Below are 27,942 nucleotides of genomic sequence, written 5' to 3'. Positions count from 1 at the left end.
CTTTGTTTATATATGAGAAGATGAAGGTTAGCCTTTCAATTGCAGTATTCCATTTGGGCGCCTCCACTCAATCATGTTTTCACGCATTTTCGCGCCGTTTGCTGTGATTACCAGTTCAATATACCCCCTTGTGTCATGTAGCCCGACGATTTCATTCGATGTTATGTCCAGAACCCCTGCCTTAGGTATCGATGTGCAAGCCCTGGTTCCGAAACTCTCGCCAAGCGCCAAAATCTACCTCCCCGGGACCGACGAATTTGTCACCTACACGACGCGTTGGTCCAACCTAGAAGCTCCGACGCCTAGCGTTGTGATCGCTCCTGGTACGGAAAACGACATTCAGCATATTGTGGGTTACACAGCGACTGGTGTCGAGTTTAGCGACTAATCGAGGAACATACGCTGTAGGTCAAATTCGCGAATGAGCATGACATTCCGTTTCTCACGTACAACGGGCATCATGGCACACTTACTACTTTAGGCAAGATGGACTATGGAATTGAAATATACATGCCACAACTAGATGCTGTTGTTATCAGCAAAAACGGTAAATCCGTGACTGTTGGTGGCGGTATCAACTCGAAAAAATTGATTGATACGCTTTGGGCGGCTGGAAAGCAAACTGGTAGGGTTCACACCGTCAAAATGTTGGAATTCGTCATAATCTAAGTCAAACTAGTCACTGGATGTTGTGAATGCGTTAGCTTTTTGGGGCCTGCATTGGGTGGTGGGCATGGCTGGCTGCAGGGTCATCACGGGCTCATTACCGATCAATTCGAGTCCATGAACGTTGTACTAGCCAATGGCGACTTCAAAAGCATCGACAGCCGATCAGATCTGTGGTGGGGTATGCAAGGAGCGGGCCACAACTTCGGAATCGTCACTTCTGTTACTACCAAGATTTACGATATCGAGCACTCGGACTGGGCGATTGAGACCATCGTTTTCAGTGGAGACAAGGTTGAAGAGGTATACGAAGCTGCCAACGAATACATACTGAGGGGTGGGAATCAATCCGTTGAAATCCAGAATTGGTCGTACTGGCAGAATGATGCTACGCTGGATTCGGAAAAGGTAAGATGGACCGATGACAAACCAAACATACTTGCGTAAATACTGATATCAATGTAGCCAGTGATAATCATGTACATCATTCAAGAGGGTGTTACTTCCGTCGACTCCAAGTATACTGCTCCCTTTCACGATATTGGCCCTCTCGCTGTCACTCCCCAGTCTGGCTCTTACCTTGATCTCGCCAAATGGACCGGCATTGCCCTTGATTCGCCTCCTTGTCAAGACTTTGGTTTCAACAACCCGAGATTCCCTATCTACACATCCACCTACAACATCACTGCCCAGCGCAAGGCATATGACCTTTACGCGTCGGCCATCTCTGGTACCGACAATCCATACTACAACTCGATATTCATGTTCGAAGACTATTCTAGCGATGGTGTCCGTCATCGCGATAACAGCGCTAGTGCTTTCGGGTTCCGAAATGACTACCTGCTCTCCGCTCCCCTTATCATTTACAACTCTACCGGCAAGGCGCAAGACGATGCTGTTAAGCAACTTGGTACTGAACTCCGAAACATTATTTGGGAGGGTACTAGTAGGAAAGAACTCCATACGTATGTCAACTATGCGTATGGAAACGAAGGATCACCAAGCTGGTATGGCCATGAGGAGTGGAGGCAAGAGAAGCTAAAGGCGCTCAAAAGAAAGTATGACCCTCAAGGTAAATTTAACTTCTATGCGCCAATAGCATGAAGAAGGTCCGGACTGTGAATAACGGGCAATGGTCTGGATTAAAATTTTATATACGATGACAGAGGATCAACAAATCATATGAGCGATACGTCAAATATGCTGAAGCTTTTGCTGTTCTTTTCAAAAGCCCTCTCGCAAGGGGCATTGATCACTGTCGTGGCAATCGTGTCTGGAACCAACAGCTTTGTATATGGGACCAAGCATTGGGACAGCATTACATGATGTGTTTGACAATCCAATAACCTAGCCTCAGAAATCCCGACAGTATCGATCACATGGTAGAGTGTATTTGCAGATTGGTATTGAGGGTAGCGTTTCGAACGAATCGCAAAAAGGTTCTAACCGTATACGTAGCTAGGTGCGAACGAGACGTACATGGCCACACTGGTAATCTTTCATTATCAGTTAATATGTTTCGCTCAGTAATTATAAACAGGCATCGATGGGGGAAAGCCAGTTAGCCTCTCGCCAGCGGTAGGCCTAAACTTCTTCTCTTTATACCACTCATGTGCAGTCTGAGACAGCTCCTCGACCTCGCTGAAATCGAACGCCGGCTTGGGGAGGAGATCGTAGATGCCTCTGGAAAGGTCGGTGCCGATATTGTATTGCTGCGCCAGGTACTTCTTCTGGATGTTTGTTAGCGAAAACGCGACATGCGGAATTGGTCAGCGGGAATCTACCTGAATTTCGGGGTATCGGACAAACTTAAGCATATTTGCAGTATTCTTGATGGTGTTTTGCTTCTCTTGTACGCTCATTACGCGTGACCAAAGCTCCTTAACCTGGTCGTACTCGTTCTTCTTACCCTCGTGCCAATAATGACTCTTTCGGCTCATGATGTTGTCGTTGACCTGGTATGGCGCTTCAGCCACATCGGGCCGGAACTTGTGCGCAAAGCTGTTTGGGGCATACTGCTTGTTTCCAGCATGATTGGCATCGACGCGCATTTGACCGTCAAAGTTGAGAGATGCGAAAGACTTGGCCATGAATGGGCAGTTGACAGGAATCTGGTGCAGGTTCACACCAATACGGTGGTACTGCGCATCGCGGTAGAAGAACATGCGGAACTGGAGAAGCGGATCAGGCGAGTCCTCAACACCAGGTACCATGCTACCCGGGGAGAAGGCCGCCTGTTCAACGTCACGATGGAAGTTCTCGGGGTTCTTATTGAGAACCAAGCGTCCAAACTCTTGCATGGGAAATTGCTTACGCGGCCAGACCTTGGTGACGTCAAAGGGATCGAAACCAAGCTTGTCGGGATCGGCATCCTCTGGACTCATAACCTGCACGTGTGCTTTCCAGACTACCTCCTCGCCATTCTCAATAGTCTCATATAGATCACGCTTGGAATAGTCAGGGTCCTCGCCACACATTCGTGTTGCTTGTTCCTGGGTAAATTGCTTTTGACCGTGCTCAGCAACAAAGTGGTACTTGATGTACACGAATTGACCGTCCTTGTTCACCCACTTGAACGTGTGGCATCCATATCCATGGTTGAAACGCCAACCCTGGGGCGTGCCATGATCACTGAAGAACATGAGGCCAGCGTGGTTACCTTCGGGGGTGTTCGCAAGCAAGTCGAAAATGGCATCGTAATCGAAAAGGAAGTTCTTGGGGTTACGCCATTGTGAGCGGATGACATCCGGACCCTGGATAGGATCACGGCAGAAGAAAACGGGGAAGTTCAAGCCAACGATGTCGTAGTTGCCCTCGCCAGTGTAGAACTTGATAGCAAATCCACGAGGGTTACGAGCTTCATCGGGATACTCGCGCCCCGGAGTAACTGTACTGAATCGCATGAATACGGGAGTCTTCTCGCCCACGGTCTTCAAGAAATCGGCCTTGGTGAGGTGGGTGACATCTTTGGTGGTCTCGAAATAACCGAAAGCACCTGAACCGCAGGGGTGCACCATGCGCTCGAGGTTCTTTGAGCGGTTGAATGTCTGCTGTTTCTGGAAGAGGAAAACATCGCTAGCGACGGGGATTCCGCCGATGGTCTTGCTATGTTCTGCGTCGGGCCATGGAATGCCTTCGTTGTTGGTGAAATATGGGCCGTCGTCTTCACGCTTTCCACCCTGGGTAACACCGGCAACCTTGGCGATAATGTCTGCTGGGCCCTCATTTGAGCTCTGCATATGGAAAGCCCGGGGGGCACGACTTTCCCCAGAGGTAGCTCCCTTGATGGCCATTGCAGTGGCTTCAAGAGGGTGCTTGAGAGGGTCGGTCTGGTTCGAGTTAGCGTTGGTGCTGGTCATGGTGGGCAGCTTGGACGTCAAAGATGCTGGAATCTCCATAGTTGACTGTGGAAAAAAGAGGTCAAACTTAAGGAAGTAGGTGCGGGGCGTGAGAAGAGCATGTCAAGATGACGATGCTGCGAATAATGATACTATGCTAGAATGGGATGTATTTACGCATGCAAGCTGCATGTCAGTGATACCACGACACGAACGTGATGATCCACTCTGCCATCGCATTTGAATGCCGAGATGTCGTGTTGATGGGATTGTGGTTGGTATGCGTTGCGTATGATGGCGATGTTACGTCAGGCCAATCACAGCACAAATCTCCACTGTCTCCGAGGGACCGCGTTATCCAACCAGCAGATAATGATTATAATCATCTTTCGGGTTTCCAATTCCATCCAGTGAATGGGCCATGTTTACTAAGAGATACCCGATAATGTCAGGTTAGATAGTCCCGAAAGATTGGGGTTCGCGTGGTTTGGCTACGTAACCGTTGCGTTGCGTTGACAATATGAATCCAATACTGACAGCAAGACCTTCGATATGATCAGGCCATCTGAGAATTGAAACATCAATAGTATCCCTATGGCATGAGTATGACGCCAGTGCGATCGTCGCAAACATGTTCGTACTGAAGCTGTCTTGGGCGGAGCGTCAACTTTGAAATCAGGGCTAGGTTTGCTTCCTGTGGCTTCTACTACCAGTTTATCATGGATCCTATTGGTTTCTTTACATTGCTGCGGAACAATATGCAAGACCTTTTCGCGATATCAGACGGTCAGATCATTCCGCCATCTTACCGTCTGACAATCTTGGAATAGCAATGAGATACATGTCCTTCGGGGGTCGCTGATGTTGATTTTGCATTGCCTTCAATCGTGCAATATACGACTCTCTCACAATCGCCAACATTGCGCAAATCCTCAAGAGCTGCCTCATAGGCGTAAGTGGCAGGGTCAACGAACCAGTAGATACAGCGGATCGAGGGGGAAAGGATGGAGATGATGGCATTCGTGCAGAGCCTAGGGGAAGGCCAAATACCGGAGTCGAGAGATGTTCAAAAAGTGCCAATAAAGCTATGAAGCAATTTGTTGAGTCAGTGTTGTAAGCAGCCAGGCCGTTCAATCGGCAAAGTTGTACTACTGTACGTACACTTGAGCGCTCGGTTGCACGTGACCCAGGATATGCATTGTTAGCATATTGGTCAGCACCGTGCTCTCTCCACATTGTTTCCAGAGAAGGGTTTAGCACCACCACTTCCATACGCATTGTTGCAATGACACTAAGATCTATACTCTGGATTTGTGGGACGGTCACGATCAGTCCTGTTTCCCAGACGACCAGTCCACACATGTTGTGGTCCAAGCACTCCAGGCTATGCTGGCGTTCAGCAGCTTGTCCGCGTCAAGCATCGCGCGCACCGTCCTGTTCTTCCAGCCCGACGCCCCTTTGCACTATGTATCATGGACGCATCAAGTAGGGATCAATATTCCGCCCTTGTCTTTGCCGTGCGCATACTCTACAGTCTCATCAATGCGAATTGTACCCGCTACGTACGTTCGGTCCAGTCTAGCGACAACAGAACGCCCCTCCACCAGTCTTTCAGCTCGTATTTTTGGAAAATCCTTTTCCCTTGCACATGGATAAATTCTACACCGTATCTGAACTGGGTATAGACCCGAACTCACCCCAAGGTTGCTGCAGGTAATCTCCCGACGCCAAACTGTTGTTTGGGTAGCGTCGCCGTGCAACCGCCCCACAGGAAAGGAGACCGCTAAATGCCACGTCAATCTATGCCTACACCCTGCAGCGAAAGCTGCCTCGGTGTTTTTGGCATCACTATGTCCAACGCGTTTAATTCCCGCTCTGTCTCTGATGCCAGCAGACAGAATTTGGCCTGTTGAACAGCGCCACCGACAGCGCACTCGACTGATCTTCCTGTGTCGGATGACCACCCATCCTTCCAGCCAAGCTTTCAAAGCGACACTGCGCCAAAAAAGAAAGTGAGAAAAGCCTCCATTCAGGCGTCGGCCCGAGCCACCCAATAAGGCGCTATCAAAATGCCATGTGACTAATCAAAAACTTGCTTATCATTCCTCTCTCCGCGGCAGGCTGTGGCTTTCTCAGCCCAAAGCAGAAAGTCTTCCTAGTGAGTGGGCTGATTGTGTCAGGGTTCGCATGTCTTCTCATGCACCTCCAGGGATATTCACAAAATGCCCATATGTACAAGATGCCAAAGCACCCCATCACCGCAACTCTCCGACGTTCTAGATCCATGTTTACTAGAGAGGGTCACCTCGAAAACTCCGTCAAGCGACCCACCATGTTCAGGGTACACCATCCTTCGTCCATATTGTGGGAAATGTTGCCTACATCCATGTCGCTGACATTTCCAGCCATTTTGTGGCTGTTAATATAGGAACGAGATGATGCTGAAATGCTGCTTGCACCAACAGTGCATTCGAACTGCGCATGCTTCATTCACTCTTGTGCATTGGAATACACATGAATTAACGACATCTTACTCTTGAAGCAAATGAGCCTGCGAGAATAAAGTCCTGGGATGTACTCAAGCCAACTGTAGGGCTCTAGCGTGCCTCCGCAGCATAAGTAGGCGAGACCTGCCGCATCTGCAGCGACAAAAGGGCTTAGCGCGCCTCTTAGGCAGACCGAGTGCTGCACGGAGACGGCTGACGAAGCGACCTACATATACATGTTCTGGGTATTGCGCGAGTCCTTAGGCTGATTTTGCAGCACCGCCGACCTAGGTGAGCGTCTGTGGCACGCTCAAATGACATGGACTTCTTCATCTCAAGACTATTCCAGTTGACACAAACCAGTTTACTGTATCTCGTCTTGGGTAGTGTCTACATCTCACCCACCGTACACGCACAAAACTTCCGTCTGAATCCACTAGAGAACTTTTGCTCGAGATGGTGTGAGTGGTGTTATTCGTAATCATTTGGTCCACCCTTCACTCCTCTAGGAGATTGATAATTGACTAAGGCGATGATTGCTGATACGGACTACCAACAGGGGCACAATCGGTCGTGAAGAACGACATCCTGTACGTCGATAGTGGAGTACAAAAATGGAATGGCACGGATGTCACCAGCCCGATTCTAGGCATAAACAGCTACATGATCACCATCCCTCTTAACTCGACATGGGACTGGAAGTCGAACATCACCATGGATGCTCAAGCTAAGAATGTAAAGAATCCGACTACCGGTACACCACCACCCAGCCTCATTCGAGGTCATATGTTCCACGGCCCTGTTGATCAACCCAATGTGTACGTGTACGGCGGTACAACCTTCATGGGCAATCAGTCCTTCGAGGCATTTACGCGGCCAGATCCATCAGCATTCTACCCTCTGTGGTCATATACATATGGATCTGGCAACCCCTGGGACCAATACTCAAGAGATACAGAGTGGACGCCCAACCATGGCGCAGTGACTGAGGCGATAGATCAAGGTTTGGCCTTCTACCTGAACGGCCAGATCGATTGGGGTACCTCAGCAAGGACAGTTGATAGTTTCCCGAAAACCGAAGACATTTATGTGCCTATGGAGGGTATGGTTGTTCTCGACCTCAAATCGCGGAGTGGGAAAAACATATCGACTTCCGGATTGAGAGGCGGTGCTCCTAGGGTAGGAGGTACGATGGAATACTTTTCTTCGATTGGTGGTATGGGAGCGCTTGTAGCACTTGGTGGTCAGATACAACCTAACCTTGCCAGCGCTTTTGCCAACGTCAGCACAGGCTCATTGGTGAGTAAAACAATTAGTCTATGAACATTCATCTTACACTACAGCAGATTGACTTTGAGACGGTCGACGTGTTCGATATCGACTCTTACCTCCAAAACCCAGACAGCAACGGGACTTGGTATTCACAAAATACCACGGGAAATGTACCAGAACCACGCATTGACTTCTGCACAGTGGCTATTTCATCACCCGATAACTCGAGTCATCATATTTACCTATACGGTGGCAGAAATCCGATCACGAACAAGGCCTATGATGATGTTGTAATTTTGACTCTGCCATCATTCACCTGGACAAATGTTTGGCCTCTGGGTGAATCACCACGATGGGGCCACAATTGCCATGTTGCTGGAAAACGTCAGATGATCACGGTGGGCGGCAATACTCCAACTCTGGAATGTGACTGGGAAACGAAAGGGGTTGCAGTATGGGACATGACCGCTTTGAGATGGGGTAGTGTCTTCGCGGTCGACCGACCAGAATTCCAGGTTCCGAGCAATGTGTTCAACGCGACTGGTGGAAACGCGAATGGGAACGCTACGAAAAAGGAGCCCGCCGTGGGTTGGACAGAACAAGGTCTGAAGACTGTCTTCGCAACACCAAGTAAAACCATGCCATCTCCAGGTACTACTTCTGGAAACCCTGCACCAGGAAATTCTTCAACTCCATTCACGCCTAAGAAGAAGAGCATGACAGGAGCTATTGCTGGCGGTGCCGGCGGTGGTGTTGCAGGACTCATCATCATCGCCATTGCAGCATTCTTTCTTCGTCGTCGATACCGTAAACGCCACAGCCCTCACGAACTCCCTGACACCAGTGAACCATCCAGCCAAGCGTCAGCTCTTCCAAAGAAGTATGAGCTTCATGCTGTTAACGAGAACAGTCCTGCGGAACTCTATGGCCATGAGATAAAGGAACTGGAAACACCAAGGCAAGCAGTTGAAGCAGATCCCATGTCATCACCAGGAAGAGCGGAACTATCTGGTACAAATACAGCACCTGGAGCCTTGCATGGTGTCCCCATTGTGCGAACACCCGGGGACGACTTGCCGGAACGTCCAGAATATGTGGCTGGTTTGAGAAGACCGAGTCGGGAAAGGAGGAGAAATGCATCGGTAGCATCCAATGAGGGAGGAGGGGATCGAGCCGATCAGGTTAATACAAATAATGAAAGAGAAGATAATACTGTGAACCAGAAGAGTGCGGATGTTGTCAGAGTACAAGATAATGAAGGAGAAGAAAAGAGCAGGGATAATGAAATCGCAAAGTGACAGCATCACTTGGAGTTGCCATGGATCTTGGGTCGTGCCGAGAAATTGGCATGACGCGGAGTGTCCAGCGATTGGGATTTGGCGGAAGATCATTCTCATCTTCTAAATGCAAGCCCTTGATTCGTATCTGCTTCTCCAGATGTATGTAATCGGATACTGGGAGGCTACCACCACGACTAATGAAGTCAGAAGGATACCCAAACCAACTGAGTGTATGGAATCGGATACCCTTCCTACCAGATCAACCTCTGCACTCGCCGTCTTTATCTGTAATCAATTGACATTCTGAGTCAATCGCCAGCTTCCAAAATGTTGGCCGCATTTACCTTGATGTATTCGCTGATGAGCGACCTGGAAGAATGCCGGCGCATTAAAAACTACATCCAAGAGCGCATCACGATCTCAAAAAAACCATACCGTCCGGCTATAGCTAAAGAGGCACATTTGTATTTTGCGCATGCGACGCGATGCGGCGTTGATCAGAGAAGCACACCATCCGGCTGTCGGTGTCGCAATACAGGCGAGAGCGACGTTAGCCAATCAGAGCGCGCTCGAAGTGGCAGCCCTCTCGCAACATACAACACGCAATAACGCGCAACAAAACCACCACGCCTAGGTATAAACCGTGTCACATCGCGCTACCATCCGCAATCAATCCATGTTTCTGTTTTCTGGTTGTGTAGAGGCACAGTAATGCCACAATGGCATGGCACCAGAAGTACATGGCAACGGCTTTATCGCAAACGTGACCTCGGAGAAGGCGTGCAAGGAGTTGATATACACAGACGGCAAAAGCGCTACTCGCGATCATTACCATCCCACCACCATATTGCGCATCACGGTCGTTCTTGTTAGTCTCCTGTCGGCGCACCATGTCTCAGCCATCATCGTTCAGACATGTCATTGTGATTACAACCCATTTCCGAAGAGATCCTTGACAAGTGTCTCCACCTCAGCGATTCCCGGTGGGAGTTCTATTGTATGCTCTACATGGCAATCATGTTTCTGCTTTCCAGTGATCAAGACTAAGAAGTCATTACGGATGAACGGATGAAGGTGGGTTATGGTAAGATAGGGGGCTATCGAACTTTTTATGTCGGACAAAGTCGTTGTTTCATAATGCCGTCGTCGTGTTACAGCAATGGGGGAGATTAAGGTCAAGCAGCAGGATCAGTTGTCAGTGCGGTCAGTATGACTTGAACAAAATGCAGTTCAATAACACACATGCTTGAAACTTGGGAGAAACACGAACCCAGACGACAGGCGTAGTCACAGATCAACCAAGACCCGAACATCTTCTCCCATGCTATGCATTGAGGCTCTTGTGCTTTCTTTCTCATCCATGTTTGTTTCACGGCTCCTGCGCAACGGCCTCATTCTAGCGAACTGTCCGGTAAGTTTTTCACATGGTGCTGTTTCAAAGTCATCGCAGAAAGGTCCTGATTTGAATTACCCGTGATTGTGCTCTTTCCTTAGTTCCTCAACCGGTTTCGCGTTGCTGGACCATAAAAATAGCCAAGTTGGCACACACCTATCGGATGCACGCCAGCACGTCGCAAGCAGAGTCCTTAGTCTCGATCCCGTGCTTATCTGAAGTGTTTCTTCCGACAGGCTCGCTTGCACGAAATTAAGCTTTCGGATATATTGGCACCGATTACTAGCGCTGATGCAGGGTGCCGTCAATGCAAAACTAGATTCCCCGCGTGTCGAGGACAAGAAAGAACGGGATCTGCACTGAAATCAAGAAAAGTGATGGCTACAGTAGGCATTGATCAGCTGTCTCCTCAGATAACCATATGGTTCGCTATTGCAAGACCTCCAGGTAGCCTAGGTGTTGTGAGCGGTTATCTTCTTTTGCGGAGTCGAAACACGACAAAGCACCGAGACTCATGTCACTCAATGCGCCGGCACTTCTTCCTAGTCGCAGTAGCGGCGTTCTGGGTCCTTCTCCCGTGAAAGGGGCTGGAACCCAGCTCTTAATATCGCGTGCAAAGGCTGACATGTGAGGGAATAAATGTACACATGGGTTTCTACTCGCTGCGCGACATGCAACTGAGAAGAAGCAGAATTCTAAAGTCTTGATCATGATTTTCAGAACCACATGCTGTTTACGTACCATTCCGCATTTACCAGATTGAGCCCGGTAAACGAACCGACATCTTCCTTGCGTATCTTTACTGTATAGGGCTGTTTTTTTCTACGATACCAAGTTTCGATTATGCGCGTCCATCTACCGACAGCTGTCGATAATGTTACTACTATGGCGTGATAGGTGAGAACACGGGACGCGAAACGTTGATAGATAATAATCGGCCGGTAAACTGATATATAGCTGCCTGCCATAGGTTCGTCAAGCAGCAGCTATGGGTAGACCCAGGTCGAACAACGTGCACTGGAGCATGGTCTGATGCTTAACTCTTTCCATCCCGTCTGACGCACGGAGATTACCTTGCGATACGAACCGGGCCGGTAGCCTCTTATCTAGTCAAACGCGGGGTACCCCGGGAGGGTCTTACTATAACTGGAGCCCTGTGGAACCGTGATCGCCACTCTTAAGGCTTATTGTGCCTTCTTGTCCTCTGCCCAGCCAGAGACCATGGGTTCATCATCAGAAAGCGAAACCAAAATGGTCCCCATGACCGTGGATGATGGACACGACGGACGATTCCACGCCGAAGTTGGCACTATGGAACGCCCTCGTTCTAAGATGGCGACATTTTATCGCGGCGTCTTGTTCCAGATGATTTTGTTCGGAATGTAAGTGCCAAATCACCATTCCACAAAAAAACGACTAGCTAAATCATTGTTAAGGCTATCCCTGGTTGGACCAGCCATGTCAGATGCTATCACGAATCTGGGCGGCGGTGGATTGTCTACTCCTTGGCTTGCAAATCTTGGACAATCGTTGAGTTACGCGATGAGCTTCTTCAGTACAATCTTTGGCGGTCCCATCATCAACAAGATTGGCATCAAGTGGGCGTGTTTGATCGCAGCTGTAGCCATGCCGCTCCATGGATCTGCCTACTACGTGAATGCCAGATTCAAGAACGATGCGTATCTGCTTTCAGGCAGCGTATGTTTAAACTCTGATTATGTCGGAAATCTGCTCACATGGACAGTTGATCAAAGGATTTGCGTCCGGCTTCCTCTACGTTGGTGAAACGACAGCCATGTTGTCCTACCCGCATCCAGAAGAACGAGGATTTTACCTGGGTATGAATTACCCTACTGGACGTATAAAGGAATTTGCCGCTGACAGAGCATAGGAATCTGGTCCGCAATGCGAAACAGTGGTAGCGTAATTGGAGGTGCCATCAACTTCTCAAACAATCATAAAGACTCGAACGCAGGAGGAATCGCATGGTCTACATATTTGATCTTCGTTGGGTTGGGTATGTCAAAATCTCTGATGCAATCGCAGAGGTACTAACGATGATTAGAATGCACTGGTCTTGTATGGGCTCTTCTGCTCTCACAGACCAAGAAGGTCCGCCGCAGAGACAACACCAAAGTGAATATTGCTCCGGCGGAGTCCTGGATCAAGGAGCTCAAGGCTCTAGCCAGCTATCTGACGCAAGGGACTGTGAGTGAAGCCCGCTTCTCAAGTATCGTATGCTAACCCTGTAATCAGACATGGCTCATTTTTTTTCCCGCATTTTATTCTTTTTTCTATGGGGGTACCATGGGCACCTATCTATCACTTCACTTCTCCGTACGTGCACGCGCTCTGTCTTCCCTCCTAGTCCGTAAGTATCTCCCAAGATTGATCTTTCGTTTCGCGTACTAATAATTGCAGCTACCCTTACGATTCCAACTGTCATACTGTTCGGAAAACTTCTGGATACCAGTCGTTGGACGCAGCGGACCCGAGCATGGGTTGCAATGGGAGTATGGGGAGCATTGCAAATCACTTGCTTTGTCTGGGTTGCGGTAGAGTACCATACCCTACCTAAGAAGATTGCTCTTGACTACAGACTGTAAGCTACATGAACTTCATCCATTAGAAATCTTACTAACTGCAACAGGGAACCCACCCGATGGATCCGAGCCTATTTCCCTTACATCATTCTCTTCATCAGCGGATACTGGACACAGCTTACCCTGTACTGGATCCTCAGTACCCTTTCCGATGAAGTCGCCGTTGCTTCACGAGCGGGAGGTGTATTCCGCGCTTTTGAAGTTGCGGGTCAAGCAGTGTCGTACGGATTGAGTTCAGCAAAGAAGATCGACCACGCCGTACCGCTTTACGTCAATATCGCCATTCTGGTCTTTACGATCCCGAGCATGTCCATGTTGATCAGGAAGATGCCAAAGAGGCCGATCAGGGAAGCTATTATAGAAGATGACGGGAAAGATGACGATCTTGTATTCGATGGCTGGCCGAAAACGAAATGAAGAAGGGCGCGTGTTGAAGGGACATGCAGATAGCAGGACATGTAGTTTAGAGCTAAGTAGTATTAGAATGTTTATATTCGGTTGTCTTGTAATGATTTTCGTTCCATCAGAATGGCCCTATGTACATGCGACAACGTGCTCCAGATAAGGGTTGTGTGATCTCTGTCCATTGAGGGCTCCTTTTGCGATCTCCGCAGATCACTTTCGAAAACCCTCGGCCTAGCTCTACATCCTTCTGCTATGAACTGTCATATTATACAACAGCATTCCGACTACAATTATCCTTGTGGTTAAAAAGATTATAATATAACCTGTTGATCACGAACGTGAATTGCTCAAGATCACCCGCTAATCCGGGAGTAAATACAGAATATACAGTTAGCCAATGAGGTCCCCGGGAGCCATAGTGCAAAATGGACCTCTCGACAACTGGGGACAATCAAGTCCAGCTCCTAAAGGGCACCAAGCAGCGATGCAGCTACTACGACAAGTGCTACCCGCTAAGCAGTTTCTTGGGCAATTGCGTTGCTCACAAATTCTTGACTGTATTTTTGTTCATGGTAAGACTGGAGACATATGCTTGAAGTTTGTTGGATGCATTGTCAGGTTGTCTAGGAGCAGCAAATGTCACGCTGGCGAGAGTAGCAGCAAATGAGAGAAGAAGAAAGCGCATTATTTTTTGGGGAGTTTGGAATCAATAATTGCTTTACAAATATTGATATGGCAGGATGCAGAGGAACAACGATTGGCATCGAATACATCTATATCTAGTCGAGCAATTATAACCCCAAACAACACATTTGTCCAAACTTTTGCCTGAAACCACACGATCGTTGTGTATACTACATGCTGTGCAAACTTTACAATCTACTGATAAGTCAGCTCTACATATCGATCCCGATAGTATTGTCATCACCGTGCGGATCACCAGCATCGCGGAAGCCAAGTGTGTAAAGGTTGTCAACGCCCGACCCACACCGGCAATCGCCTGATGACCTCCAAGAACGCCCCAACGTCGCTACTAAACGCCGGGCCGGTCCCGCAAAAAAAAGCTCCCAATCGAATCACATCACGCAGCCCACCCGGTTAAAGGTTAACATGGTACATCGCCTGCTACGATATCTGCGCAGCCAGCCAAGGTACCAGACGTTACCATAATTTAACAAAACCCCTCTTCCTCCCCCAGGCCCATCATGTCATCATCTTCTCAGCGCAGTCCCAGCAGCCAATTTCCCGTGCCAAATTCCCTGCCGTCTTATTGGCGGAAACAACCTGCTGCAATCGATAATCATCGCAGTACCACCGGTCTTGTTCCCACGGCAGACATTGTAGTCATTGGCGCTGGATATTCCGGCGCATCGATTGTACATCATTTGGTGGAAGAAAGTTTGCGCGCGGGCAAGGTTATTCCTTCGATAATAATTCTCGAGGCGCGCGAGGCTTGTTCAGGGGCTACGGGGCGCAATGGTATGTGCTATGTATACTTCCTTGTAGTAAGAAATATGAAAACCTTATGGCAAGTTGCTGATGGCAGCGCACATAAACAGGTGGACATTTGAAACCAGACCCGCTATCACGGCCAGCCGGTCTGCTAGATAGTCATGGGGCAGCCGTCGCAGAGCATGTAGCATCGTTTGAGCAAAGACAGGTCGCCGCTATCAAGGAACTCGTTGAGCGTGAGCAGATTGATTGCGACTTTGAAGAGACGACTGTGATGGATATTTGCAAGTATGCCCAAGGACGGGATAAGATGAAGGCTAGTATCGACAACATTAGCAAAGCGGGTATTTCCACTGCAAAGATGATAAGGTTTTATACAGGGAAGGAGGCCGAAGAGGTTCGTGCATTTGAAGACATGACCGCAGGGGGATAGGCAAACTATTTCCGATGCTGACCGGTTAAACAGGTATCTGGTGTGAAAGGAGCATTGTCATGTCACACATACAGCGGCGCACGCCTGGCACCCTACCGCCTGGTAACGCATCTCTTGCAGAAAGCGGTGGTCCAAGGAGTCAACCTGCAAACGTCCACGCCTGTCGAGAACGTCCGGGCTATGGAGGATGACACGCAGGGTTACAAGTGGGTAGTTGAGACTGCACGCGGAACGGTCAAGACAAAGACAGTAATCTTTGCTACAAATGGGTACACATCTGCCTTGGTTCCCGAGATGAAAGGCAAAATCGTACCTGTCAGGGGCATGGTTGCACACATCACAGCGCCAAATGCACCGGAACTGAAGCACAGCTACATGATGCGGTTATCGGATCACGAGTACGATTATATGATTCCGCGGCCAGATGGCAGTGTTGTAGTGGGAGGTGGACGGCGGGATTTCTACAAGAACTTGGATGATTGGTTTGATGTTGTTGACGATAGCAAGTTGATTGAGGCTGGGAAAGAGTACTACGATGGGTATATGCAGCGGCATTTTTTCGCATGGGAGAGCAGTGATGCTCGCACGGAAGATTTGTGGACCGGAAGTAAGTAGTACAGCGAGCGCGCATAGTGACCAGATGACTTTGACTAACTCGTTTTTTACAACAGTCATGGGATATTCCAACGACGAGTACCCGTATGTCGGCCCTGCCTGCGGACGACCTGGCCAATACGTTTGCGCCGGCTTCACGGGACACGGCATGCCGCAGATTTTCCTATCGGCAAAAGCAGTAGCGGTGATGGCTCTCACTGGAGATACGGAGAATGTTGATCTGCCTTTGCCATATCGCATTACTCCAGAAAGATGGTCGGAGCGAAAAGAACATGCGGCTCGTGAGACGTGGGAACGAGTTCAAAAAGGTCAAACTGTCACAGCAGCAAAACTATAGACGGACGCCTGGTCGATATACCCTCTATTAATACAATTGTATTTGCTCAGCATGCAAGTATAGGAATTGCTTGCGTTAGGAAATTCGTATTCGTTCATTATTGTTGGCTAAAGGCTATGCCTTGGCACCCCATTTAGCAAGTTCTCAAACAATTCGCTTTCCACGTTGCCGCTGTTGTTGACACCGGAGGTAAAGAAAGCAATGTTGCCGTCCATATTGAAAAGGTCGAGATTAAAAGGATACTCATCGACGGGGCGACTCTCTAGAATGCCATCTGTTGGCATTTCCATACCATGGGCAGCAGGTTGCGGGCAAAACGGGACGCCCTGGGTCCTTATCCCTGACCCATCACTGGCCATTGGTATCGACGAACTAGCACGGGAACGGATGGCGCCAGCTGTTTTGGTGTACCAATCTCGTAAACCCTCGTAGCCATCCTGGACTATCTCTTCTCCAGTGTCAGATACACTCTGGTCACAGTCTACATCAAAAGCCTGAAGCCGATTCAGCGCGGCTTCCAGGGTTTCGAGAAGCAGTACCTCTGAGCGCGCGGAGTCACCCACTGAGGCCATTTCCCGTATCGCGTTGAGGCCCTTTTGTAAGTTGCTTGAGAATTCGTTGCTACGACGACAAATACTATACGCGATTAGGACCAGGAGTGATGCACGGCAGGCGCTGTATTCGGCATAGGACGCTTTTGAGAGGCCCATACTACCAATCTGCATGCCATGACAAATGTTGATGACTTCATTCGCAGCTGCGATACAATCTTCAACCAGGAAGTTCCAGCGCATATGTGGGGGAGCGGGCGTAGCTTCAGGTTTTGCTTCCGAATGCTCTGCGTCACTGTCGTCTTTTGGGTCTTCTTTTCGCACCTGGCGATGGGCCAGGATGAAAGGCCGCCCAATAAACATGTGTAGCAGACAACACTCCAAGTGGGCGTGAAGTCGCGCACGGGACTCTGACACCTCTATACGGTCTCCCATTAAAGGTGATGATATATCGCGGTAGCGAAACGCCCATGGCCGCGGCAGCTTAGTCTTCATTTGCTTGAGGCGGTCCATGATTAGCCAAGCTTCTTGTCTTGGACATGTTCGGAGTTGGGAGCTGGCAGTACCGTTAGCCATGTGCATCTTATCACGGCAGCTTTGTCGTATGATCAACTCACATCTGGTGCAGAAATGCCTCTGCCTGGCAAGTTAGGTCAATGGATTCGAGTAACCCAGTTGCATCGAACGTGTCGCCATCTATGCTGTTTGGAGTGGAACTGCTTGGAAGATCGCAGTCGATATCGGAGCGTGAGATGGAAGCGGGCCGGCCATGATATATGCCAATCTTCCTACACGTGCACAACTGTAAGCGGAAGTATTGCGATCATCCCCCGAACACACGGACCTTTCCATACAATACACCGTCCACCAGATGCGCCGTCTGATCTCCTTTGATCTTGCATCGAAAGCGCCCCGTGATATTCTTCGATGCATACCGTTCTGGATGGCCGCTTTAACGGCTAGGTTCAGATAAATGTAGCCCAGTCCAGATGCATCGAGCGGCAAGGAGTAAAAGCCGAGTAAAAGAAACGCCTGTACGCTCAGTAGAGAACCAGCATGTATGAGTTCAGAAATAGACTTGGCTACTTGACGGTAGAAGGTAGAGCCGACGTCCAGCTCCCAGTTAGCAGGAGCATCAGAATCGGCTGAAGATCTGCGTCCACGTCTGCCGTTTGAATTTGATGTTTCCAAGTGCACGTATTGAGTGCTTACTGCAAGTACCATCAACACTACGCAAGCGGCAGGGACGTGCTTGGAACGTAAGCGTGCCGAGTTTGTCTGAAGATCTTCTAGCGTTTCTTTGACCCAATGCTTGTCGACGCAATAGTAAAAGCTCGTAGCATGTCTGAAGAACACATTGACCAAAAAGGTAGCTACCGGGCGAGGAGGAATTAGGGCAATGATATCTGCAATAGATGTCGAACCAGGATCAGGTTCGGGAACGCGGAAGAAATCTGGAACGCGTTTGACCTCTTCCAAAGTCTGAGAATGCTATGAGCACATAGTTTTACGATGTAGGGTTGAAAGGTTGAATGAAGACGTACACTCACACCTACCTGGACACTAGATTTGGCGATTAGTTCATCAATGTTTCGTTTGATGTGCATGGAAAAGTTCCAGTGTGAGAATTCACCAGAGTAATCTGCCATCACGTACAAGCTTTGGATCAGTTTGGTGCATTTGGGTGGAGCTTGGTAGCGACATACGAGCTGTAGTATCATCAACATATTCAACGGTGCACTTCTCATCTTCAATGCCAGGACTATCGGCAGCTGACGGGTGTGCAGTATTTTCTACGGCCAAGCCAGATGTGCTATGTCGGTCGGACCCAGGTGACCAGGTAGGTAGTGACTCGCACGTGCGCCGTAAGGTGTCGATGTCCAAGGGCAGTTGCGGAAGGTGATGATGGAGAATGGCCTCCATGTACTTCACGCGCTCCTTAAGGTCCTTGGACGAGGTCATGGGCTCTTGTGCACGTTTGGCAGTTGGTGCAGAGGCATTGTTGAATTCACATGTCCGTCGTAAATGGCGACAACGTTTACATGGCATGCCACCCTCACATTTTTCTTTCAAGCGACGACATTCGTCACAACTAGTTAGAGCAAGTCAGCGCTGGTCTTGGGCGCAGCTGGGAACACTGGGCAATAGGCGGGTGTAGTCTCACGCTCGCACCGCCCGTTGTCGTTCTCCGGCCGCCAATTGACGCTTCTTAGTGGGCCTTGGGTTCTCGAGCTCCATACTGGACCGGAAGCGTTGTGAAGTGGATAGTGGAGGTTGGATGGTCGCGCAACCGGCACGGTCAGTGAATATAGCCGGCACGGTTGGATAGACATGGATGGCTGTTCTAACCGGCCCGGTTGCCCTGCGCACGTGACGGGCTCAAGTGCCGATGGTGTGTAGTACTCCATGCACATGAATGTGGTATTGATAGATAATACCCAACCACTGCGAGGGGTTACGACACCGCACCTGGATGATCGGAGGGTTACCCAATTTTTGGTTATCAGCACGTCCAATGGATTTACTATAGCCCCATCTTGTCAGTCAAACTAACCCTTCCGTATAAGAATGACAGCTGAGAAGACGTCCAAGCCTGGGCGAGTAGCATTAGTGACTAGCCGCGCATCCTCTCCTCTTATAAAGACTAAGAACTAGCTACCTTTGTCTTGGTCTTGCTTACCAGACCCGCAACCCCACCCTTTTCCACGATGGACCCTTGCAGCCATAGCTTTTTACCACTCGTCCCACCACCCGCAGTGTACACGTCCCATGTCGATGCTTGCGTCCTTTGACATTGATCGTGATGAGATTATTTAATCCTTGTTATCAAGTAACTATTTGACGTGACTGTTGTCCCTGTTGCCTGGAGCTTTCCCATTGCCACACCTATGCGCAAACACGCTGATGGTCCACAGTCATCAAGCCGTCTCTACTCAGAGACGGCACGGAATGCCCTGGTACTTGTTCAATCAGTGCAACCAGCTGGCCTCTTCCACGGCATCTGGAAAATTCTGGAGACGGGAAGTCAGCACTCGACAAATCTCAGCGTGGTTCCGTGCAAGCATGACCTGGTACGGAAAAGGGCCTATGCCGGGAACGCCACTATTGGAGGCTTGATCACAAGACATTGCAGGTCCGGCATCAAGAAGGCAACTACCCACAGCTTGCAACCAGAGTCTACGATGGAATTACTGACGACTCTATGGGGAGCCAAAAATTCGGAGGGGTAATTGAGAATCCCAAAGTCAAGAGTGATGCCCAGAAGCAGTCGTGATCAAAACAGGATCAGTTTAGTCGTATTTTCATAGTTGTCGGTAGATAAACCGTGAAAAACGCCCAAGTAGAAAACTCGACTATTCCCAAGTCATGATTAGAGACATCAATTAACTAAATCATGACGAAGGCGTTGGCAAAGGCTTTGCGACAAAAGAAGATCTGATAACGAAGACGAATACTTTGACACTAGCGCCTAGGCGGACGCGATACCCCATACGATTACTATTTTAGGCGAAGTCCGATGTTAGGAGCTTGCAGTAATGCAGTGACAGTGGTAGTGTATGCCCGAGTTTCAAACCTTGAGTTGAGCAAGATGTTTTGTTTAGAATACTTGAGTACCTAGATGGTTGTCGTTGACTGGGCATGAGAGAGCACTGTCAACATACTCACCGCCTCGTAGCAAGGGAATCTCGTCGTCATTGAGCGGTAAATCCAAGCGGTCAAGAAGTGTATGCTCGCATGATTACCAAACAATTACAAACACCATCGAGATGTACTTTTGATTTTATTTCCAAGATCATCTCACCCGGACTTCTCCACAATCGCCCTAGCCAGCCCCACCATGCTATCCTCCACAACCTCAATCTTGGCCTCTGTAAAAACATCCAAACAAGCATCCTTCTCATACACGGTCGTGAACGCGCCTCGAAACCCCACTTTGGTCGCGGCAGTCACATCCCACATGTGACCGGCCGCAAACCACTTGATATCGTTTTCGCCCAGCCGATCCCACATGACGCGGTAGGCCGCAAGCGCAGGCTTCGCTACACCAACGGAATCGCAGCTAACGAGGTTCTCAAGCGGCATGTGCAAGTTGGCACGCTCAAAGTATCCGCTTACGCGCTTGACGTCGCCGGTGGTAAGTGCCCAGATGGTGAATCCGTTATCCCGTAGTATCTGGAACATCTCGTGGCAACCTGGTCGCATCTTGAGCGCCGAGTAGCCCTCCACACATCTATCTCTTTCCTCATCCGTGAAGATGGATTTGGGGTCTTGGACGCCGCAGAGGCTGAGGGTGCGGTAGAAGAAGCCGGAGAGTAAGTCTTTGTAGGGCTTGTAGCCGCCGTGGATGGAGAAGAAGGTGAATTCGATTTCTGCGGATGTTTGCCAGGTGAAGCCAAAGTGCTGGGCGGTTATGGTGTGTTGGCGGAGTTTGGCGCCAATTGCGGAGTTGATTGCTTCGTAGAAGGCGTCGAAAGAGACGCAAGTACCTACAACGTCGAAGACGACGTGCTTTTTTGGTGAAGCCATTTTTCCTTTTGTTTCCTCCTTTTTCAAGATCTGTTTGGTCGTCTCTTGTAAAGCGGGGTTGATGACGAATTGGCAAGGGAGGGATAGCAATTGAGAGGTTGAAATGTGGGACTGAAGAGTTAGACTCGAGATAAATACGAATTTAATAATGCTGTAAACATGAGTCTACGCGTCCGAGTAACCTGATGCCGGCCACCCGGTCACAGCTCGTAGCACAGTGGTGCACGAGCTTTGGAGAAGAGACCCCGCCGCTTATCAGATGCCGGGCCGGTGATCGGACCATCATCTCCCCATGGTTGAACCGGTGCAATCACCGGCCGGTACAAGAGTACTACCATGGACATCTCTTTTGAAAGTCTTGAAATAAGTGAGACTAGCACCACGTGCATGTTCCCTGCCTGCAAGCCAAGTCTACAACGTCTTGTCTGAACCGTCCAACAATTTGAATACTGCTACGACGTAACAATGGTTCTGCCCAAACCCAACCCCACAAAATCATATTGGATTGAAGCCGCCGAGTCGCCTTTGCGCGACTACCGATCGAGCGAGACGCTCCCAGAAGAAACCGATGTTGCAATCATTGGCAGTGGCTACGCCGGAGTCTCAACTGCCTATTGGCTCCACAAAGTATGTCACGCATCCACACCCCACAGATGTTTCCCCAATCGCAGCAATTCCAAAGCCCCCTTGTCCTGACATATGCGGCCGCCGTTTTTTTAGTACACCGAACATGCATCTACACAGCCGCGAGTGACGATCCTAGAAGCACGCGATGTATGTGGCGCTGCTACTGGGCGAAATGGTAAGTCGGTTGCGCACGTGATATCAAAATCTACCCACTACATACTACACCTGGATACTGACAGAAGATTGAAAAAAAAAATAGGAGGACAACTACGCCCGCATCTTTACTCTCGATACCCCATATGGCGCGACCGCTTTGGCGCAGCAGGCGCCATGCACCTAATCCGGCACGAACACGCGCACCTGGCCGCATTCAAAGACCTCTGCGACGCCGAAGGCATCACAGAAGAAGTATGCCTGAAACTCGGTGAGACCTTCGACGCAGCCATGTCCGACGAAGCATGGAGCCGACTCAGCCACGCACTCGATGAAATGCGCAAAGATCACGGCGACGACCATGAAATCGTAAAGCTATGCCGTAAGATCGAAGACCAGGCCGAAGCAGAAGAAGTAACGCAGATGAAAGGAGCACTGAAAGCCATTGTGCATCCAACGGGACAAATGTATTCCTTACTCCTCCACCCCTTTTCCCTTGATCCACCCCCATCATCAGCAAATGTCCCGCTAACACGGTGTGAAGATGGCCCTACAAATTCATCCACGCCCTCCTCCGCATCCTCCTCACAACCCCAACTTTTACCCTGCACTCGCACACCCCCGTCACCAGCGTCTCCGACCGCGATTCAGCAGGCTACACTACGCTCAGCACGCCGCGCGGCACCCTCCGCGCGAAGACAGTCATCCACGCCACATGCCGCTGGGCCTCGCACCTCCTCCCCGAATTCGAACGCTTAATTCTCCCGCAACTAGGTGCCATCGCAGCCATCAAGGCACCCGAGGGCTTGTTGAAGCGGACGGGGGCGCAGCATTGGGATGGTATGGTGAATGTACGCTCCCCCCTCCCCCAATCCATAGATTCTAGAGAAATGCTAATGCAGATACAAGAACTACCACGTTCAACTACCACCCCCCTACAACGTCATCATCATAGGCGGGGCCCGCCAACTACTCAGTCATTACCCTGAAATCAGCATTTTGAACGATGAAGACGATAAGCAGGCACCTGGTGTACCGGAGTTTTACAAGACGTGGCCGGCGGCGGATATAGTGGGTTGGCCGGGACCGAAAATTGCAGAGTTGGGGTTTGATGTTGAGAAGGGGGGCAGTTGGACTGGTGGTGAGTTATGAGGAGAATACAAGAACATGTCGGGAAACTAATGGCATATGTTTTAGCACACGAAACAAGTGCAGATGGCTTCCCGTTTGTCGGCGCCCTCCCGAATCGCAGCAATCAGTTCATTAATGCTGGGTACACAGGACATGGTACGTCTCTATTTCTTCTACGCTACTTGACAAAAGACATTAGTCTAACTTGCAGTTCAAAGGAATGCCTCGCATCCTGCTATCTTCAGCATCCCTGGCGCCGCTTGTGCTAGACGCTCTGGGGCTGCAGTACAGCCCACCGCAGCTCACAGATTCGTATCCTGCGCTACCTCAGCCATTTCACGCTACTGAACACCGTATTACCAAGCTCCAGGATACCGATCCCGAAAAGGTGCTTGCCGATTACAGGGTCCAGTGTGAAGCCAGTGCGCGAAAGCCTTTTTGTAATATAGACAGGGTAAAGGGAGTCCAGTCTAGCCCTCATCTTTAGAAAGGCTAGCGGGGAGATGTAATATCAATCATGACGGTACTTACATCAACTTGTCCATGCTGAAGTAAGGCTGTGCCATGGTGTACTCTACCGAGAATCACGTGACTGTCTACTAGGTGCGAACGCGACATGTGATTTTCCGAAGCCGAGGTAGTGTGCTCGTAAATGGCTCCAGGTAGCTGCGATTGCGCTACTAACCTCGGTTTTGAAGGATGTACGTGATGACGCTGATGCCGGAACGTACTACTAGGAAGAAGATGCTGGCCGTTCATCCATCACCTTTGCTGGTGATTGGATTGTATCCTATGCACAGGAAGTACTGATGGAAGACATGTCACCAGTAGTATGCCGTTTCTCTCAAGTGCGAAAGGGCTTGCGGGCGTAGACAACGGTTCCAGGAAGGTAGGCGTGGGTTTTGTAGCTCTTGAGCTCCTTGCGCATCTGGGCTAAGTGGAGCTGGGCTCGCGCGACTGACCACTGTACACAGTTAGTAGGCAGTAGGAAGGCTATTGATACTGTGCAATACTTACGCCGCCGACTTGAGTCAGTAGCCGCAGCATGAAGCCCTCGACTCCGTCCATGAGGCGCAGCTGATTCCATCTGCCAATGTTCTTCAGTTTCTTGTCCGTAGGCCAACCATTCATTGGCCACTTGAAGTCGACGACGGTGACATCGACAAAGCCGGCCGTCCGTAACCTATCTGCACTCTCTTCCCAGATGGTAAAGCTCTTGCCAAACTTGTCACCCATCTCGACCACGACCTTGCCCCAGGTATGGTAAAAGTGATCCGGGCTCATGGAGTCGTCGTCGGCAATGGGACACACCGAGTGCTCTACGATCTCGATCCAGCCTCCGGGTTTGATATGGCGGTAGGCTTGGGCGAAGAAAAAGTCCCAGTCCGGGATGCAGCCAAACAGCTCGCGAATGTGGACAAAGTCAAAGTGGTTTGGGGGAAAGGTCCATTCTAAAGAAACATCGTCAATTTCAAAGTGGCAGTTTGGCGGGACCCACTCGGGCTGGATGGGTGAGAGATCCGTGCCGGTGACGGTGGCAGATGGATACTGGTCTGCCATGTCCTGGACGCGTTAGTGGGGATTCAGGCAAAGGGCGCGTGTGGTGTGGTGCTCACAATGGCCCATATGCCTGTGCCGGTGCCGCAGTCGAGAATGGCCTGGGGATTCTGCAGAGGGGCCAGGTGCAGTTTCTGGTCGAGGGTTAAGAGGTACATGTGGTGGGCAAAGTCGAGAATCTCTTTGGCGAGCTCGTCGTTGGGGCCCCAGTAGGCGCCGTCGCGGTAGGCATGGTACTGGCGGCCGTTTTCCATGCGGTGGTTGAGGATGGAGGAAGCGAGCGAGTCGGTGCCGTCGCCCAAGAGGCTGCCGCTGTCGAAGCCCGAGTCGGATGAGGAGCCGGCCAGTGCTTCGTCGTCGTCGGTGACGGTGTCGGACGTGTGCGACGTGGGGTATGGCGAGGCAGGGGCAGTTTGCGGGGGATGGGGCGTGTCTTGCAAATGCATGGCGCTGTCCTGAGGGTGGAGATGGATGCCGGCAGCCTGCGCGGGCTTGTGCGGGCTGGACGGTTCCATTGCCAGAGGGGGGAGGGTGAGATGAGGATGGTGATGGAGGGAGAGAAAGTGTGTGTGTGTGTGTGTGTGTGTCCTGGGGGATGGCGGGCCGAGGGGTGTGGTTACATATTAGTAAAGGCAGCAAGTAGTATGACTAGTCAATTGAGCAGCAGGGGGCGTATTTGTCGTGTCGTGGTGCTCGAGTCGAGGGAAATGCACTTGATCCAACGCAATGGCATTGGTCCGTTTTTTTTTTGCTCATGAACAGTCGTGTCTTTGGCCGAGGCGTGGGACATGGGGTATGCGTGTGTGTCGAGGGCTGGATGATGGAGGGCGAGGGTCCGGATTGGCGTAGAAACCCCCCGGGGCGATCCTGCGCCGGACTCGCCCTCCGCCGCGTGTGAATGGGTGAAGGGCAAGCCAACAGACGCCGTGCGTATATTGCACCTCCAACTCCTTCTCCAAACACGGCCAAACTAGTCCAGGTTGCCCCGGGCAAAGCTTGTTAGCCGCGGAATGCAATGGCTGCTGGTCCATTCGGTCCGCGCGGCTGTTGCAGGCAATGATGGTGGTGGTGGTGGTGGTGGCCTGATAGCGTTGGCGTGGAGCTTGCCGGTGCCGGTGCAGAAGTTTATTCTCGTCGTTCTGGAACTGCTGCGCATTGGACGAGACATCATCATCAGACGATATCATGGGGGAAGCATACTCCGGCAGTACTACAGCAGCAGCAGTAGCAGCAGTAGCAGAAGCACCAGCAGACGCAGCACACGGCGATGCGCACAACCGAGTCCTTATAATTGGTGCCGGTACGCCTCATGACGCCGCCTCAACGGCAGTGCAGCAACAGCAGCGGGCCACACATGTAAAAGCGCCTATTCTTACTGATTCGCAGGAATAACGGGCCTGGCGCTTGCCCAAGGCCTGACCAAGGTACGTAGAGTAGAGTACTGTACTCAGACACATACTTGTGGTGTTCGCAGCCAGCCTGTCGCACTACTTGGTACTACTATACACGCGAACATACTATATAGCACATGCCCACAGTGTTATTAGTGCTGACAGCACCCACCAGGCCGGCATCGCGTGCACCGTCTTCGAGAAGACCAGCGCTGCTCATGGCGATCGCGACTGGAACATGGGCCTGCATTGGGCGGCCCCGGTGCTGCAGAGCCTCATGCCACGTGGCTGGTGGGAGCAGCACGTCCAGAGTCTCCAGGTCGACCCCAACCATCCCACAAAGCCCCTCGACACGCTCAAATGGCTCCGCGGTGACACCGGCGAGCTCGTCGCCGCAATCACCTTTGGGCCCTTCTACCGCCTGCGACGGAGCAAGCTGCGTCAGCTCCTGTCCCACGGCATCGACATCCGCTACAACCTTCCGCTCCACGCCATCTCGCATCCCCCACACGGCCGTTCCGTCACCGCCCACTTCGCCGACGGTTCCACTGCCACGGGTTCCATCCTCGTCGGCGCCGACGGCGCTCACTCTGTCACCCGCAGCCTCCTGCTCGGCCCCCAGCTGGGCGCCATCAACCCCATTCCCTATGCCGCCACCTTTGTCCAGTCCACCTTCACCAAGGAGCAGGCCCTTTACCTGAGGTCCTTTCACCCCCTCTACCTGGCCTCGGCCCACCCCAACAACTACTTTGCCTTTTTCGGCATGCAACATGCCCCAGATGCAAATGACCCCTCGACTTGGACCTTCTTCTACTACATCTCGTGGCGCAGCAGCCTAGAAGAGCAAGAGGCCACCAAGCACTGGACCAGCGCTCAACGCCTCGCCCAGCAAAAGGAACTTGCCAAGCAGTTCTGCGACCCCTGGAAGAGCGCCCTGGAATGGACCCCCGACGACACACCCGTATGGTATCTTGGCCTTACCGAGTGGGATCCTAGCCTGGATGCTCATCGCTGGGACAATCACAACGGACGCGTCACCATGGTCGGCGACGCTGTTCACCCCATGACGTACCAACGCGGACAGGGCCTCAACCACTCCGTCACAGACGCAGGGAAGCTGTGTGACGCCATCACCAGAATACACGCTGGCCAAGATCGGAAAGCTGCCATCACTGCCTATGAAGACGAAGTCATCAAGCGCGGGGGTGCAGAGGTTCGCGACTGCACAGCAAATACTGTCATGTTGCACGACTGGGAGCGTGTCCGCCAGAGCCCTCTTTTCACAAAGGGTTTGAATAAGACACACATTTAGACCGTCACCCATCCATTTCCTTGTCTTCTCTTGCTACCGACATTGCACTTTTGTACCCGTCACATGAACGCCATGTAAACACCTTAGCAACACAAACATTCTGGTTTGTCATACGACCGAGCGACATGCGTCAGTCTCCTAGCAGCGGCTACTGCCTAATCTATTTCCCGATAATCAAACTATTCGACCCACTCTGCAGTATCAAGCAACTTGGGCGCTACTCCCTTCTCCATTATTATTGTGAACATGCATCCCTGATCTAAGTGTTCTCCTAACAACAAGGGAGCATATATCTCAACGACTCCAGCAGTCACTGTCTCACCCTACCAGTGGCGGTATGTCATGGCTTTCGCAAGGCCAAAGTCAAAGCCACTCACATCAGCCGCACGGCAATCTGTCACACATGCTCATCA

The 27,942-nt window shown here is 50.7% G+C and overlaps 12 protein-coding genes across 12 annotated transcripts; 6 read left to right on the top strand and 6 right to left on the bottom strand.

Moving 5' to 3' along the window:
• Window positions 1–73: 73 nt before the first annotated feature.
• Window positions 74–1,770, top strand: COCVIDRAFT_104090 (hypothetical protein; the record flags this gene model as incomplete). Its single annotated transcript, XM_014699318.1, has 4 exons — window positions 74–349; window positions 409–625; window positions 680–1,074; window positions 1,132–1,770. The coding sequence occupies 4 exons, from the start codon at window positions 74–76 to the stop codon at window positions 1,768–1,770; spliced, it is 1,527 nt and encodes a 508-aa protein (XP_014554804.1).
• Window positions 1,771–2,189: 419 nt separating this feature from the next.
• COCVIDRAFT_104009 (hypothetical protein) lies at window positions 2,190–3,959 on the bottom strand (the record flags this gene model as incomplete). Its single annotated transcript, XM_014699317.1, has 2 exons — window positions 2,190–2,396; window positions 2,451–3,959. The coding sequence occupies 2 exons, from the start codon at window positions 3,957–3,959 to the stop codon at window positions 2,190–2,192; spliced, it is 1,716 nt and encodes a 571-aa protein (XP_014554803.1).
• Window positions 3,960–7,153: 3,194 nt separating this feature from the next.
• On the top strand, window positions 7,154–9,060 carry COCVIDRAFT_104140 (hypothetical protein; the record flags this gene model as incomplete). The annotated part of the gene is made up of 2 exons (XM_014699316.1): window positions 7,154–7,789; window positions 7,837–9,060. 2 exons carry the CDS (start codon window positions 7,154–7,156, stop codon window positions 9,058–9,060), a joined length of 1,860 nt encoding a protein of 619 aa, XP_014554802.1.
• A 2,707-nt stretch (window positions 9,061–11,767) lies between these two features.
• Window positions 11,768–13,455, top strand: COCVIDRAFT_104021 (hypothetical protein; the record flags this gene model as incomplete). The annotated part of the gene is made up of 8 exons (XM_014699315.1): window positions 11,768–11,817; window positions 11,872–12,133; window positions 12,180–12,273; window positions 12,327–12,452; window positions 12,501–12,643; window positions 12,692–12,806; window positions 12,857–13,037; window positions 13,086–13,455. The coding sequence occupies 8 exons, from the start codon at window positions 11,768–11,770 to the stop codon at window positions 13,453–13,455; spliced, it is 1,341 nt and encodes a 446-aa protein (XP_014554801.1).
• A 1,193-nt stretch (window positions 13,456–14,648) lies between these two features.
• Window positions 14,649–16,280, top strand: COCVIDRAFT_104029 (hypothetical protein; the record flags this gene model as incomplete). The annotated part of the gene is made up of 4 exons (XM_014699314.1): window positions 14,649–14,922; window positions 15,003–15,292; window positions 15,362–15,935; window positions 16,000–16,280. The coding sequence occupies 4 exons, from the start codon at window positions 14,649–14,651 to the stop codon at window positions 16,278–16,280; spliced, it is 1,419 nt and encodes a 472-aa protein (XP_014554800.1).
• A 107-nt stretch (window positions 16,281–16,387) lies between these two features.
• On the bottom strand, window positions 16,388–19,069 carry COCVIDRAFT_39409 (hypothetical protein; the record flags this gene model as incomplete). The annotated part of the gene is made up of 6 exons (XM_014699313.1): window positions 16,388–17,387; window positions 17,449–17,619; window positions 17,676–18,313; window positions 18,388–18,473; window positions 18,538–18,923; window positions 18,996–19,069. 6 exons carry the CDS (start codon window positions 19,067–19,069, stop codon window positions 16,388–16,390), a joined length of 2,355 nt encoding a protein of 784 aa, XP_014554799.1.
• A 731-nt stretch (window positions 19,070–19,800) lies between these two features.
• COCVIDRAFT_104144 (hypothetical protein) lies at window positions 19,801–19,980 on the bottom strand (the record flags this gene model as incomplete). Its single annotated transcript, XM_014699312.1, has 1 exon — window positions 19,801–19,980. A coding segment is annotated over one exon (180 nt), but the record flags the coding sequence as incomplete, so codon positions are not given.
• Window positions 19,981–20,629: 649 nt separating this feature from the next.
• On the bottom strand, window positions 20,630–21,358 carry COCVIDRAFT_39408 (hypothetical protein; the record flags this gene model as incomplete). Its single annotated transcript, XM_014699311.1, has 1 exon — window positions 20,630–21,358. The coding sequence occupies one exon, from the start codon at window positions 21,356–21,358 to the stop codon at window positions 20,630–20,632; it is 729 nt and encodes a 242-aa protein (XP_014554797.1).
• A 465-nt stretch (window positions 21,359–21,823) lies between these two features.
• On the top strand, window positions 21,824–23,756 carry COCVIDRAFT_39407 (hypothetical protein; the record flags this gene model as incomplete). Its single annotated transcript, XM_014699310.1, has 7 exons — window positions 21,824–21,985; window positions 22,079–22,160; window positions 22,245–22,605; window positions 22,683–22,989; window positions 23,048–23,279; window positions 23,336–23,425; window positions 23,488–23,756. The coding sequence occupies 7 exons, from the start codon at window positions 21,824–21,826 to the stop codon at window positions 23,754–23,756; spliced, it is 1,503 nt and encodes a 500-aa protein (XP_014554796.1).
• A 357-nt stretch (window positions 23,757–24,113) lies between these two features.
• COCVIDRAFT_104162 (hypothetical protein) lies at window positions 24,114–25,341 on the bottom strand (the record flags this gene model as incomplete). Its single annotated transcript, XM_014699309.1, has 3 exons — window positions 24,114–24,233; window positions 24,287–24,832; window positions 24,886–25,341. 3 exons carry the CDS (start codon window positions 25,339–25,341, stop codon window positions 24,114–24,116), a joined length of 1,122 nt encoding a protein of 373 aa, XP_014554795.1.
• A 455-nt stretch (window positions 25,342–25,796) lies between these two features.
• COCVIDRAFT_104081 (hypothetical protein) lies at window positions 25,797–25,982 on the bottom strand (the record flags this gene model as incomplete). Its single annotated transcript, XM_014699308.1, has 1 exon — window positions 25,797–25,982. The coding sequence occupies one exon, from the start codon at window positions 25,980–25,982 to the stop codon at window positions 25,797–25,799; it is 186 nt and encodes a 61-aa protein (XP_014554794.1).
• Window positions 25,983–26,011: 29 nt separating this feature from the next.
• Window positions 26,012–27,529, top strand: COCVIDRAFT_39405 (hypothetical protein; the record flags this gene model as incomplete). Its single annotated transcript, XM_014699307.1, has 3 exons — window positions 26,012–26,126; window positions 26,213–26,250; window positions 26,393–27,529. The coding sequence occupies 3 exons, from the start codon at window positions 26,012–26,014 to the stop codon at window positions 27,527–27,529; spliced, it is 1,290 nt and encodes a 429-aa protein (XP_014554793.1).
• Between the last annotated feature and the right edge of the window lie 413 nt (window positions 27,530–27,942).

This window comes from Bipolaris victoriae (assembly GCF_000527765.1).
Source record: "Bipolaris victoriae FI3 unplaced genomic scaffold scaffold_64, whole genome shotgun sequence".
Taxonomy (NCBI): Eukaryota; Fungi; Ascomycota; class Dothideomycetes; order Pleosporales; family Pleosporaceae; genus Bipolaris; species Bipolaris victoriae.
The sequence above is the reverse complement of the archived record's forward strand: the minus strand, read 5'-3'. Positions and strand labels throughout refer to the sequence as shown.